Here is a 12,890-nt window from a genome sequence, read left to right as displayed (position 1 = left end):
GACTAGTCACAGAAACAAACCTGGCGAGGTATGCGTGTACTTTATACACGTGGAAGAAACCGGAACCATGCGTCTTTGTTATCGACAATATGCTTTTGGATATTGAGTAAAATGGCCGACTTCCGCCGCATTATGCTTTGATGATCGGAAGAGACCATCCAATCACAGCCCCCGAATTCCCCCACGTGTTCATCAGAATAGCTATATATGTATATATTATTGTATTAAGGAAAAAATAAAAGAGCTTCTCGCAACGCTGGCGTGGCGATGGGCAGTTTGTGTGATTGCATGCGCCTTTCTTTGATTGGCTCGTAGCGGACCGTTGGAACTGACCTGTGCGGCGGACAGTGCCCCGCACACAGCTTAGCTTAGCGTCACTACGCAAGATGCCAGCGAGCTGAAAGGTCAAGTTTTTGTATTTGGTGAAAATGTTTTATTTCTTTGTTGGTTTTTAACGATGTTACAACGATGTTACAAGCATATGTTTTTGGTCATTCCATTTGCAGACGGTTGCGGGAATGCATTGAGTCGGGATGCGATCCTCGCATGCGTCCTGATTTCAAACTTGATAGCCAAATGTACGTTAACATTGTGGACAGGGGAGGCTTACGCCTCCAGCAATTGGTTGGAAAAGATGGCGCCGGATCCAACTACTTGCGAAAGATTTTTCGCACTGCACCTGACGTTGTGATCTTACAATTTGGGGGAAATGGTTTCAGGTTTGCAGAACCTATGGATGCTGAGGAGTTTGCCTTGACGATGCTGGCATTCGCTGGCCTCCTCCATGGGATTTACAAAGTTAAACAAGTTGTGGTTTGTGGCATTCTGCCTCTCTTCAGTCCAACCGCCGATTACAGAGGATCGCGGGGCTTATCGGCCACAATACAGCAACGCTATCACGCCTGGGCCAGATATTAACGCCAAATTGGCAGAACACAGTGCTGACTTGCATTACGTCACGGTTTGGTGCCATGACAAGTTTCAATTTCAGGAGGAGAAAAGAGGCTTGTTTGCGGCCGACGGCGTACATTTGTCTGAATAGGGCAGTTACATAATGTATCAATCGGTACGAGGCGCTCTGATCGCGGCCAGCAAACGCTGTACACGTGTACGAGCCGCGCTGACAGCGTGACCTATTTGGCTGGAGGCAGACAGTCTCCAGCGCTGTGTTTGTGACCAGACTCTCGCAGAAGCACTGACGGGCCGTGTACCAGCGACCTACTTTCCGATAGGTTACACGGCCGGTGAAGGCAGACTTCTGGGGTGGTACACGCGTGGCGGCTATTTTTAGCCAGGGCCACGCTGCACCTGATATTTTGGGTTGCGTTGACGCCTAGCGGCGTCGGAAGCCAGTGGTCATCGGCTGCCATCCGAAAGTCGCTTGTTCATTTCAATGCTTGTTATTCTCTCAGGTGCCAGGAGAAAAGGTTCCGTACAACTCTCGCGCTTACTCTATTACACATGTCGTATGCATTGAGCGATTACTTCCCTTTGGTTATTTGATACACTTTTATTCCAGTTGCTCGAGCACCAACAGCCTTGTTGTTTTATCCACTTTTATTCCAGTTATCTTGTATGCGCTTGAAAAATATATGTGGGGGAAATGCATAATTATGATGTTTTCTCTAAAATGTTTTTGGGTGCGCTGGATACACAGCCACACGTTTCTGCGCTTGAAACACAGCCAAGGGGTTTTCTATGGCTCAAAACGCACATTAACCACTTTAATTCCAGTTGCCTGAGCACCAACAGCTTGGTTGTGTTAACCAGTTTAATTCCAGTTGCCTGAGCACCAACAGCCTCATTGTTTTAACCCCTTAATTCCAGTTGCCTGAGCACCAACAGCTTGGTTGTGTTAACCAGGTTAGTTCCAGTTGCCTGAGCACCAACAGCCTCATTGTTTTAACCACTTAATTCCAGTTGCCGGGGCACCAGCAGCCACGGCTCCAATCGTGTTTTGTGTGCGCTTGAAACACAGCCACAATTTGTATGTGCTCGGAACACAGCTGAGCTATTTTGCGTGCGCTTGCGACACAGCCACAACTTCCCTGCGCTTGAAACACAGCCAGTTTATGTGCGCTTGAAACACAGCCACAATTTGTAGGTGCTTGAAACACAGCCATGTTGAGTGCGCTTGAAACACAGACACACATTTTGCTGCATGAAACTCAGTTTAACCACTTTCATTTCAGTTGCCTGAGCACCAACAGCTTGGTTGTGTTAACCAGTTTAATTCCAGTTGCCTGAGCACCAACAGCCTCATTGTTTTAACCACTTAATTCCAGCTACCTGGGCACCAACAGCCACAGCTCCAATCGTGTTTTGGTGCGCTTGAAACACAGCCACCAGTTTGCTGCGCTCTAAACACAGCCAATGTATGTGCGCTTGAAACACAGCCACAATTTTCATGTGCTTGAAACACAGCCACAAGTTTTATGTGCTTGAAACACAGCCTTTTTGCGTGCGCTTGAGACACAGCCACAACGTTTCTGCGCTTGAAACACAGCCAGTTTATGTGCGCTTGAAACACAGCCACAATTTTGATGTGCTTGAAACACAGCCATTTTGCGTGCGCTTGAGACACAGCCACAACTTTTCGGCGCTTGAAACACAGCCAGTTTAGGTGCGCTTGAAACACAGCCACAGTTTTTAGGTGCTTGAAACACAGCCGTTTTGAGTGCGCTTGAAACACAGCCACACGTTTTTCGCATGAAACTCAGTTTAACCACTTTTATTTCAGTTGCCTGAGCACCAACAGCCTCGTGGTGTTAACCACTTTAATTCCAGTTGCCTGAGCACCAACAGCTTGGTTGTGTTAACCAGTTTAGTTCCAGTTGCCCAAGCACCAACAGCCTCATTGTTTTAACTACTTAATTCCAGTTGCCGGGGCACCAGCAGCCACGGCTCCAATCGTGTTTTGTGTGCGCTTGAAACACAGCCACAATTTGTATGTGCTCGGAACACAGCTATTTTGCGTGCGCTTGCGACACAGCCACAACTTCTCTGCGCTTGAAACACAGCCAGTTTAGGTGCGCTTGAAACACAGCCACAATTTGTAGGTGCTTGAAACTCAGCCATGTTGAGTGCGCTTGAAACACAGCCACACATGTTACTGCATGAAACTCAGTTTAACCACTTTTATTTCAGTTGCCTGAGCACCAACAGCCTGGTTGGTTAACCACTTTAATTCCAGTTGCCTGAGCACCAACAGCCTGGTTGGGTTAACCAGTTTAGTTCCAGTTGCCTGAGCACCAACAGCCTCGTGGTGTTAACCACTTTAATTCCAGTTGCCTGAGCACCAACAGCTTGGTTGGGTTAACCAGTTTAGTTCCAGTTGCCTGAGCACCAACAGCCTCATGGTTTTAACCAATTAATTCCAGTTGCCGGGGCACTAGCAGCCACGGCTCCAATCGTGTTTTGTGTGCGCTTGAAACACAGCCACAATTTGTATGTGCTCGGAACACAGCTATTTTGCGTGCGCTTGCGACACAGCCACAACTTCTCTGCGCTTGAAACACAGCCAGTTTATGTGCGCTTGAAACACAGCCACAATTTGTAGGTACTTGAAACACAGCCATGTTGAGTGCGCTTGAAACACAGCCACACATTTTGCTGCATGAAACTCAGTTAACCACTTTTATTTCAGTTGCCTGAGCACCAACAGCTTGGTTGTGTTAACCCCGTTAATTCCAGTTGCCTGAGCACCAACAGCTTGGTGTGTTAACCAGTTTAATTCCAGTTGCCTGAGCACCAACAGCCTCATTGTTTTAACCACTTAATTCCAGTTGCCTGGGCACCAACAGCCACAGCTCCAATCGTGTTTTGGGGCGCTTGAAACACAGCCACCAGTTTGCTGCGCTCTAAACACAGCCAGTGTATGTGCGCTAGAAACACAGCCACAATTTTCATGTGCTTGAAACACAGCCACAAGTTTTATGTGCTTGAAACACAGCCTTTTTGCGTGCGCTTGAGACACAGCCACAACGTTTCTGCGCTTGAAACACAGCCAGTTTATGTGCGCTTGAAACACAGCCACAATTTTGATGTGCTTGAAACTCAGCCATTTTGCGTGCGCTTGAGACACAACCACAACTTTTCGGCGCTTGAAACACAGTCAGTTATGTGCGCTTAAACACAGCCACAGTTTTGAGGTGCTTGAAACACAGCCGTTTTGAGTGCGCTTGAAACACAGCCACACGTTTTTCGCATGAAACTCAGTTTAACCACTTTTATTTCAGTTGCCTGAGCACCAACAGCCTCGTGGTGTTAACTACTTTTATTCCAGTTGCCTGAGCACCAACAGCTTGGTTGTGTTAACTAGTTTAATTCCAGTTGCCTGAGCACCAACAGCCTGGTTGTGTTAACCACTTTTATTCCAGTTGCTTGAGCACCAACAGCCTGGTTGTGTTAACCACTTTAATTCCAGTTGCCTGAGCACCAACAGCCTGGTTGTGTTAACCACTTTAATTCCAGTTGCCTGAGCACCAACAGCCTCATGGTTTTAACCAATTAATTCCAGTTGCCTGAGCACCAACAACCTGGTTGTTTTAACCATCGCCTCAATTTTTGTGAAAAGCCAGTCATAAAAGAATGGCAAAAACAAGTCTGGGGATATTATCTTGAAAAACGCACACGCAAAGTTACATAAACATCTGGAGGGTAGTTTTCTAGGAATCGCTGCGACCGCACACACATACATACACCACCACCCTCATTCCGATTCCCAGTTTATCTGAAAACATTTGGTCAAAACTTGAGAAAAAAATGAGGCGAAGCCATCAAGGCTCACGTAAGAAATCGACAAACAGTAACACAAACTCAATCACTCCGTCACACACACACACACACACACACACACACACACACACACACACACACACACACACACACACACACACACACACACACAGAAAGAGCATAGGTGAAACTGTGCAAGAAAGCGAGACACTAGATCTAGATCTGTCTGTCTGCATGTAGCCTACTTACAGGGACACGACTGCTAACAGAGTCTCGGCCCGCGCGCTCAAAATAATAATGACCGAGACTTTCAGTACTTCCTTCGCGTGACGTCTAACCCTCTTACGTCATAATGTGACGTCAATGTAATGTGACGTCTTCAAATGTTAGAGTTTCTACCACAGACATACACACGCACAAACACACACACGCACACACACACGCACGCACAGACAGACAAAGTTACGATCGCATAGGCTACACTTACGTGAGCCAAAAAATCAGTTTTGTGAAGTTGTCTCGCGTATTTACAATTATTGCACAAAACCCTATTTGTTAAATTGGTTTTAATCTATTGACTGACCAAACATGGTCATTTTACACAGGTGGTCACTATGAAAACGTGAATTGTATGTAGAAAAAATATCGTCGGAGATACTTTGGGATTGTCGTTGTAGGCATGAGGTTCTGGGGAGGCGGTCTCCAGGGCTGATTCGACTGTAACTTACTTTGCTTTTCCCGCTCACGAAGGAAGCCGTAAGAGTACTGACAAAGGAGCCTATTGCTCCCATAGACACAAAGCCAGCGATGACACCGGCAAACTGCGGGGCAAGGTCTGCTGGGAGGGGGTGGTAACCTGTACAAACACAGACGCAGATTGTCACAAAGAGAGAAAGACACGTAGGTTACACACCTCCAAGTCCTGGATAACTTGGATATATTCCCTAGTGACCATTATCGGGTATTCCCGAGTCTTTGGCTATCCCCACCCGGAAATGGGTCCAAGAGAAAAATTAATGTCAAAGTTGTCCAGGTCAGGGTGTATAACCTATGTATCGCTTTTTGTGGTGTTGTTTTTGTTATCAAATATAAAACAAGAGGCGAAGCCTTCAAGGCTCACGTAAGAAATCGACAAACAGTAACACAAACTCAATCACTCCGTCACACATACACACACACACACACACACACACACACACACACACACACACACACACACATACACAGTATTCAGTAAGCATAGGTGTAGTCACCTGGCTGGCTATAGTGGGAGGGTTACTTTTGGTGGTCACATTAGATATTATGTTTTTTGGAAAGTTCGTTTTATTTGCAGCCACAGTTCGGTAAACGACAAATGGCTAAACCCAACCACCTAAGAATGAGAAGCGTTTTTGTAACATGACCCATATTCTGCAAAAATGCAGCCATGACGCAGGGGGTAGGTTACAAAAAAACGTCATGTACCGCTTGACTGCATACGGATATAAGCAAATTATACCTTAAACGAAAGCTAAAGATTGTTGCCATCAGACAGCAAGTAAAATGCCTAATTCGTATACACAGTTTTATTTTTAACAACATCTGTATAACATGCGGACGACAAAACAGGAAATGCCATTTTCTCAATCGATATGTATAGCTAACTGAACGCCTGGTTGAAACCGCAGTCAAAAACATCTTGAAAATTGTTTATTCTCACAGCTAGAATTATTTTACATCAACAATTGTTAATTTACCGAGGAAAACAACAGTCATATAAGATAAATAATGGATGATTCTGAATCAACTCCGAAAACCGAACCGGGTCGAAGCAAAAAAGAGTTTACACATACACAGGCTTGAAAAAGGATAATTTGGTTCAATCTGTTAGATTTTTACCCATAACGTTAAAGATCAGCTCAATAAAAAAGGAAAGTGATCATTGCTATCGCAAAATAATTCAACTTCCGGTTTTACCACATGCCGTCCATAATATTATCAATTTATTACATAGCGTGCATTTGTCAGAAATTATACTAAATGTTAGAAGCGATCTTAAAGTGAAAGTAACGTTTAATAAAAGTATGCGCATTTACTTATTGATTGATATATGACTAAAATAATGGACATGTAATTTAAACGTACAAAACGACATTTTGTACACTACCTCTCTAAAAAAACGCGACTATGACCGACCGATATGTATGTGTAAATTAGGTCATTGTTAGTGATGAAAACGGGTTTTCTTTAAAAGATAACACGCAAACTGTGAAGTTCAAGGCCATAAATGATTTTAGTACGACTTCTTCAAAACAGGTCTGTTTTTCACTCCATCAGTTTCAGTTTTAATAAAATATATGTATAGCTGTCATTTTCAAAAAACCTTATCTGCAATTCACTTAACCAAATACACCATGAACCCAGAAGATATTAGAGTGAGACACTTTACAGTGAAATATGTTATGATTCCCCTTATTTCAAAATATATGCATTTTAATTGGCAGACACGATTCACGTCGTAGGTACGTGTCGTCTGGTGAGGCAACTGTTAGCATTTTTTGTCGTAAGAATTGACATTTTTAAACATAAATCATGGACAAAAAACTAATTCTACAAAAAGTGCAGGTTTTCTTGGTATAGACAGGTTTCACAGTCTTCAGAGTCGGGTATGTCCCTGACTTTGATATTAAATAAAATGTTTCGTTTTGTTTAGTCGTGAATTTTCACTGGTCTGTGTCGAATGTCTTCGGAATTTACATATGAAAAATAAACTTTGATCGAATTTAAGTCAAGTTTGTATTCCCCACCAGCGAAAAAGGTAGGTCGGTCGTGAGAAATGAGACAGACACGATTTCCCTTTTTAGCCACATTGCAATAGACAAAGGCACCAGTACAAAAACACACAAAGAAATCCAGTGAAAGTACATTAGAAACCAAAGAACAGAGATAGATGAACACACTTAGTTAAAAAAAACCAATGAATGTGTTTATGTTTAGTCGATACAATCGCATGTGAAGTAAACGGTCTTTTTATATTTAGTCAAGTTTTGACTAAATATTTTAACATCGAGGGGGAATCGAAACGAGGGTCGTGGTGTATGTGCGTGTGTGCGTGTGTGTGTCTGTGTGTGTGTCTGTGTGTGTGTGTGTGTGTGTAGAGCGATTCAGACTAAACTACTGGACCGATCTTTATGAAATTTGACATGAGAGTTCCTGGGTATGAAATCCCCGAACGTTTTTTTCATTTTTTTGATAAATGTCTTTGATGACGTCATATCCGGCTTTTCGTGAAAGTTGAGGCGGCACTGTCACGCCCTCATTTTTCAACCAAATTGGTTGAAATTTTGGTCAAGTACTCTTCGACGAAGCCCGGGGTTCGGTATTGCATTTCAGCTTGGTGGCTTAAAAATTAATTAATGACTTTGGTCATTAAAAATCTGAAAATTGTAAAAAAAATTAAAAATTTATAAAACGATCCAAATTTACGTTTATCTTATTCTCCATCATTTGCTGATTCCAAAAACATATCAATATGTTATATTTGGATTAAAAACAAGCTCTGAAAATTAAATATATAAAAATTATTATCAAATTTTTTTTTTCGAAATCAATTTAAAAACACTTTCATCGTATTCCTTGTCGGTTCCTGATTCCAAAAATATATAGATATGATATGTTTGGATTAAAAACACGCTCAGAAAGTTAAAACGAAGAGAGGTACAGAAAAGCGTGCTATCCTTCTTAGCGCAACGAATACCCCGCTCTTCTTGTCAATTCCACGGGCACTGCCTTTGCCACGGGCGGTGGAGTGACGATGCTACGAGTATACGGTCTTGCTGCGTTCAGTTTCATTCTGTGAGTTCGACAGCTACTTGACTAAATATTGTATTTTCGCCTTACGCGACTTGTTTCTAAATGTGTCTGTCTCAAAAACGTTAATTACAAATCTGTTCAGTTGGAATGGCTGTTAAAAGGTTTGGACGTAACATGCTTTTAATAAGTAGCAATTTCCATCAAATCACGACATCAAAGGGTTTTGAAAGGCTAACTACGGCTTATTCTACTTGCGCTTGGTCATTTTGTCACTCGGGCAAGGTGTCTGTGTCATTTTTTCTCACGACCGCCCTGCAGAGAAATCGTCTGTTATAACCGCCATACACAGCAAATTGTCATGATGCAACCAATTTTACACTTCCTATCCGTTGTCAGGCAGATAATCAACTGGCTGACTAAAGAATTTTTCGGCATGTGTTTATTTCAGAGCACGTTATTTACTGTCTAGTAACTCGGGCAAGGTGTCTGTCTCATTTTTTTCTCACGACCGCCCTGCAGACAAATCGTCTGCTATAACCGCCATACACAGCGAATTGTCATGATGCGACCAATTTTACACTTCCTATCCGTTGTCAGGCAGATAATCAACTGGCTGACTAAAGAATTTTTCGGCGTGTGTTTATTTCAGAGCACGTTATTTACTGTCTAGTCACTCGGGCAAGGTGTCTGTCTCATTTTTTCTCACGACCGTCCTGAAGACAAATCGTCTGCTATGACCGCCATACACAGCAAATTGCCATGATGCGACCAATTTTATACTTCCTATCCGTTGTCAGGCAGATGATCAACTGGCTGACTAAAGAATTTTTCGGCATGTGTTTATTTCAGAGCACGTTATTTACTGTCTGTCTCTGAAAACCTTGAATTCTCACGACCGCCCGGCACTATTGACGGTCATTTCTTACCAAATGTTAAGCAGATTCATTTGTAAAATAACAACATTCAGTGACTGTGTCTGATCAACGCCAGTGGGTTTTTTTCAATCCTTGAATGCACTGCATTGTGAATGTTGTGGTCAAGTGAGAGTTTTATAGACATCGCCGTACGTTTTTCAACACTTTGATGACGTCAGACAGCAGATTGAAAACGTTCCAACTTGGAAAGAGAGCCAGTCACGATCATATAATCGTAGGGAATCAATAGTTGCTTTGTTTATTAACTTTCAAGTGCTTTTAAAAGTTTGATTTTTGTCATTGTTATTGTTGCATATGTGCGTGCGTACGTGCGCGCACGCCTGTCAGTGTGGAAGAGTGTAGGGTAAGTGTATCCAATTCCGACCGACTTCGGGGATACCTAAATCCGACCGATTTTCCAAGTCACTAATGATGAGGTTCACACGTCATCCCAACAGAAAGAATGCCATTCATACAAGGGCCATTCATGAACGGTTGATGACGCGACGTCACGAACCAATCGTTTCGTCACGAGAGTTAATTGCGTCATCTGCACCGCGGCGCGAAATGTGCCTTCGCCATACGTTTCTTGCAAAGGGTGAGATAATTTGATGAACAGAGTTGTGTTTCTTTTACATGGATGTTAATAAGTGTTTTTGGAAGAATAATGTTATGGTTCTGACTAAATCTCATTGTACTTTTTAATCGAAAAGGGGACAATCTTATCGGTCGTGATTAGATACCCAGTTTTTGAGAGAGTATTTAAATCCGACAACAACGCAGATAATACAAAACGCTGCACAAAATCCCAGTAAAACCATTCATTGTTTACGTTTATGACTTGAAAAAAGCATATGAACAAGGAAACATATCAGATGATGTATTATCTAGCTGTGTGTGTGTGTGTGTGTGTGCGTGCGGCCGAGCGTTGCGCGCACGTGTTCGTTTGTGTGTGTGTGTGTGTGTGTGTGCGTGCGTGCGTGCGTGCGTGCGTGCGTGTGTGTGTGTGTGTGTGTGTGTGTGTGTGTGTGTGTGTGTGTGTGTGTGTGTGTAAGCGTGCGCGCGAGCGTTGTGCGCACGTGTTCGTTTGTGTTAGCTTATGTGTGTGTGTGTGTGTGTGTGTGTGTGTGTGTGTGTGTGAGTGTTGATGCGTGAGTGTTGATGCGTGCGTACTTGCATGTGTGCGTGCGAGAGGGGTTGGGTTTTCTTATGTGTGCAGAGTAGTTGTAGAAAATGCAAGACATTAAGGTTCAGTCTGTAGTGGATATACTGGGACAGCGTCCATGTACTATGCCACAGTTCAGTCTGTAGTGGATATATTGGGACTGCGTCCAGGTACTATGCCACAGTTCAGTCAGTAGTGGATATACTAGGAAATTGTCATCAAAAACGAATATTTCATTACAGATTCAAACACTACAGCATTGTACTTCTTATCTTCTCCTGATTTAAAATATATATATACATATGTTATGTTTACTTTAAAAACGCGTTCAGAATTAAAGAAAACAGGTTGAGTATGCTTCGCGGAGATGAGTGTGATCCGTGACGGTTTTCGGGTATGGTTAGCCGAGACTATCTGAATTTAGTCTCGCCGATCGGACTGTTTTTTTTTTAGTTTATCCTTCAATTTGATGCCTATAGATTGACTACATGTTTTTATATCGCTTTACGCGACTTGTTTTACATTTCGTCAAGTTATGAAATGTATTATAAGATTTGGTACATAACATTCTAAAAATTGCAAATAACAATAACACTTTTGATTACAGATTCAAAAGTTATTGCATTGTATCCTTTGGATTTCCTGGATCCCAATGTATAAACAGATATGTCATGCTTAGTGTGAAAATCTGCTCAAATGAGAAAAATCGCCCGTTTTGTTCATATGCTTCGCGGAGGCAACCCGTCTCGGTCTTCTGGTTTCGGCTAGCCAAATCTCACTAGCATTGTTAATGACTCGTCCCTGATTCCAATGTTGATCTTTTAGTTTCAAACCAACTTAATGTTTTATTATCGCTTCACATGACTTGTTCTGTATATTTTTTTTCGCTGTCATGATGTCACCATTTAGAGGGTAGGGTTACATTTTCAGGTATTTATTCCCCAAGAATATGCAAAAAAAATTCCAAACTCGTTTTTTTTCTATTGGTCAATGATTCTACTTTTTTTTTAAGTGAGAAATGGAGTGCAATTAACATTGTTACTTTTGAAGGTATGCTCATGACGTGCATCACAGCGAAATAGCAGTTCAGAAGAACGGAATTCCCATAATTAGTCCTTATTTGCTGCTTTTTTCACTGAGCTCGGAAATGATATTTTGCTTGCATTGTTATTGCTTAATTTATCAAAGCCTCTGGACAATATTCTTTGAATAAATCGTTACCCAATTCTGTTTACGTCTATCCCTTTGTTTGATAGAGTACTGTAACAAGCTATCACATTATGTCGACAAGAATGCGTCTCCATACAAGTTTTTGTCTTGATTCCATCCAGGAGGATGTAAGGCTTTAATAAAAACACTATTTCAAAGATCTCTGTCAAGATTGATTTTGTTGAAAAAAAAGGAAGTCTGTGATTGAAGATTGTGAAACCTGCCTATAGTCAGTTAAAGCATCTTAACATTCAAGAAATTGTGCAATTACGTGTATGTATTTGAAATGGCAGACAATATTGAATGAAAGTGATTTTTGACTGATTGAAACCCTACCCCCACTAACAAAATGGGCCCTGAGATTAGGGGTGTTAGTTAAAGATGACTGAATAATGGCTATGCTTTTCCCCTAAAGTATTCAAAACCTAAACATATACATAGGCAAGATGTTCTACATTAACACAATTAACTTTTTAAACATATACATATGCTTAGTACACGATACTTCCGGTTTTTCTACCGGATGACTTATACATTTAGGGGGTAAACACCTTATCGTAGAAAAAGCTTTATTTTCAAAAAGTGCAAGTAATTATTAAAAATCATACATAATATTTATGTATTGGAGTTAATTTTCCTTCGAAAGTCATTTGTTTCAAGTGGCAGACAATGTCAGTTGGAGAGTTACATGTACGTAAAGCGTATAACTGTTGTCTGTGATTAGTCCATTGTGGACACATTGGCACCATTTGATCCTAAATGCTAAACGATGTCGTGATCATACCACAGTTTTAGGATAATTTACATCGCATCGATTACTAAATTGATGGTAGAATTTCACTGATAAATTCTATTTCCGGTAGCGTTAGTGCCGTTATCTTTTTCTTTTTGTAATAGGGTAATAACGAATGAACCACGTGTCACACTCTTATGCTAGTCTTTAAATGAAAATTCCAATTCTAAGGCATGTATTGCGCGTTACATACATGTATACCCCCCCCTCCCCCGGATTACAATGCAAGTAAACACATATAAAGAGATAGTAACGTTTTACATGGTTACACGTTCAGTGG

At 41.8% G+C, this 12,890-nt stretch overlaps 1 protein-coding gene and 1 long non-coding RNA gene across 2 annotated transcripts in view; both read right to left on the bottom strand.

The window, feature by feature from the left end:
- The window catches only part of LOC138963204 (uncharacterized), a 98,796-nt gene that overhangs the window by 24,593 nt on the left and 61,313 nt on the right, over nt 1-12,890 (bottom strand). The window lies entirely within an intron of this gene.
- LOC138963203 (vesicular glutamate transporter 2.2-like) overlaps nt 1-12,890 on the bottom strand; it is a 43,601-nt gene that overhangs the window by 5,094 nt on the left and 25,617 nt on the right. The window contains exon 10 of the mRNA XM_070335252.1: nt 5,466-5,593. Coding sequence (XP_070191353.1) covers nt 5,466-5,593 — 128 coding nt within the window. The remainder of the gene's footprint in view (nt 1-5,465; nt 5,594-12,890) is intronic.

The sequence above is a fragment of the Littorina saxatilis genome, linkage group LG3 (assembly GCF_037325665.1).
Source record: "Littorina saxatilis isolate snail1 linkage group LG3, US_GU_Lsax_2.0, whole genome shotgun sequence".
NCBI classification, from domain to species: Eukaryota; Metazoa; Mollusca; class Gastropoda; order Littorinimorpha; family Littorinidae; genus Littorina; species Littorina saxatilis.
This window is presented reverse-complemented; position numbering and strand designations above follow the sequence as displayed.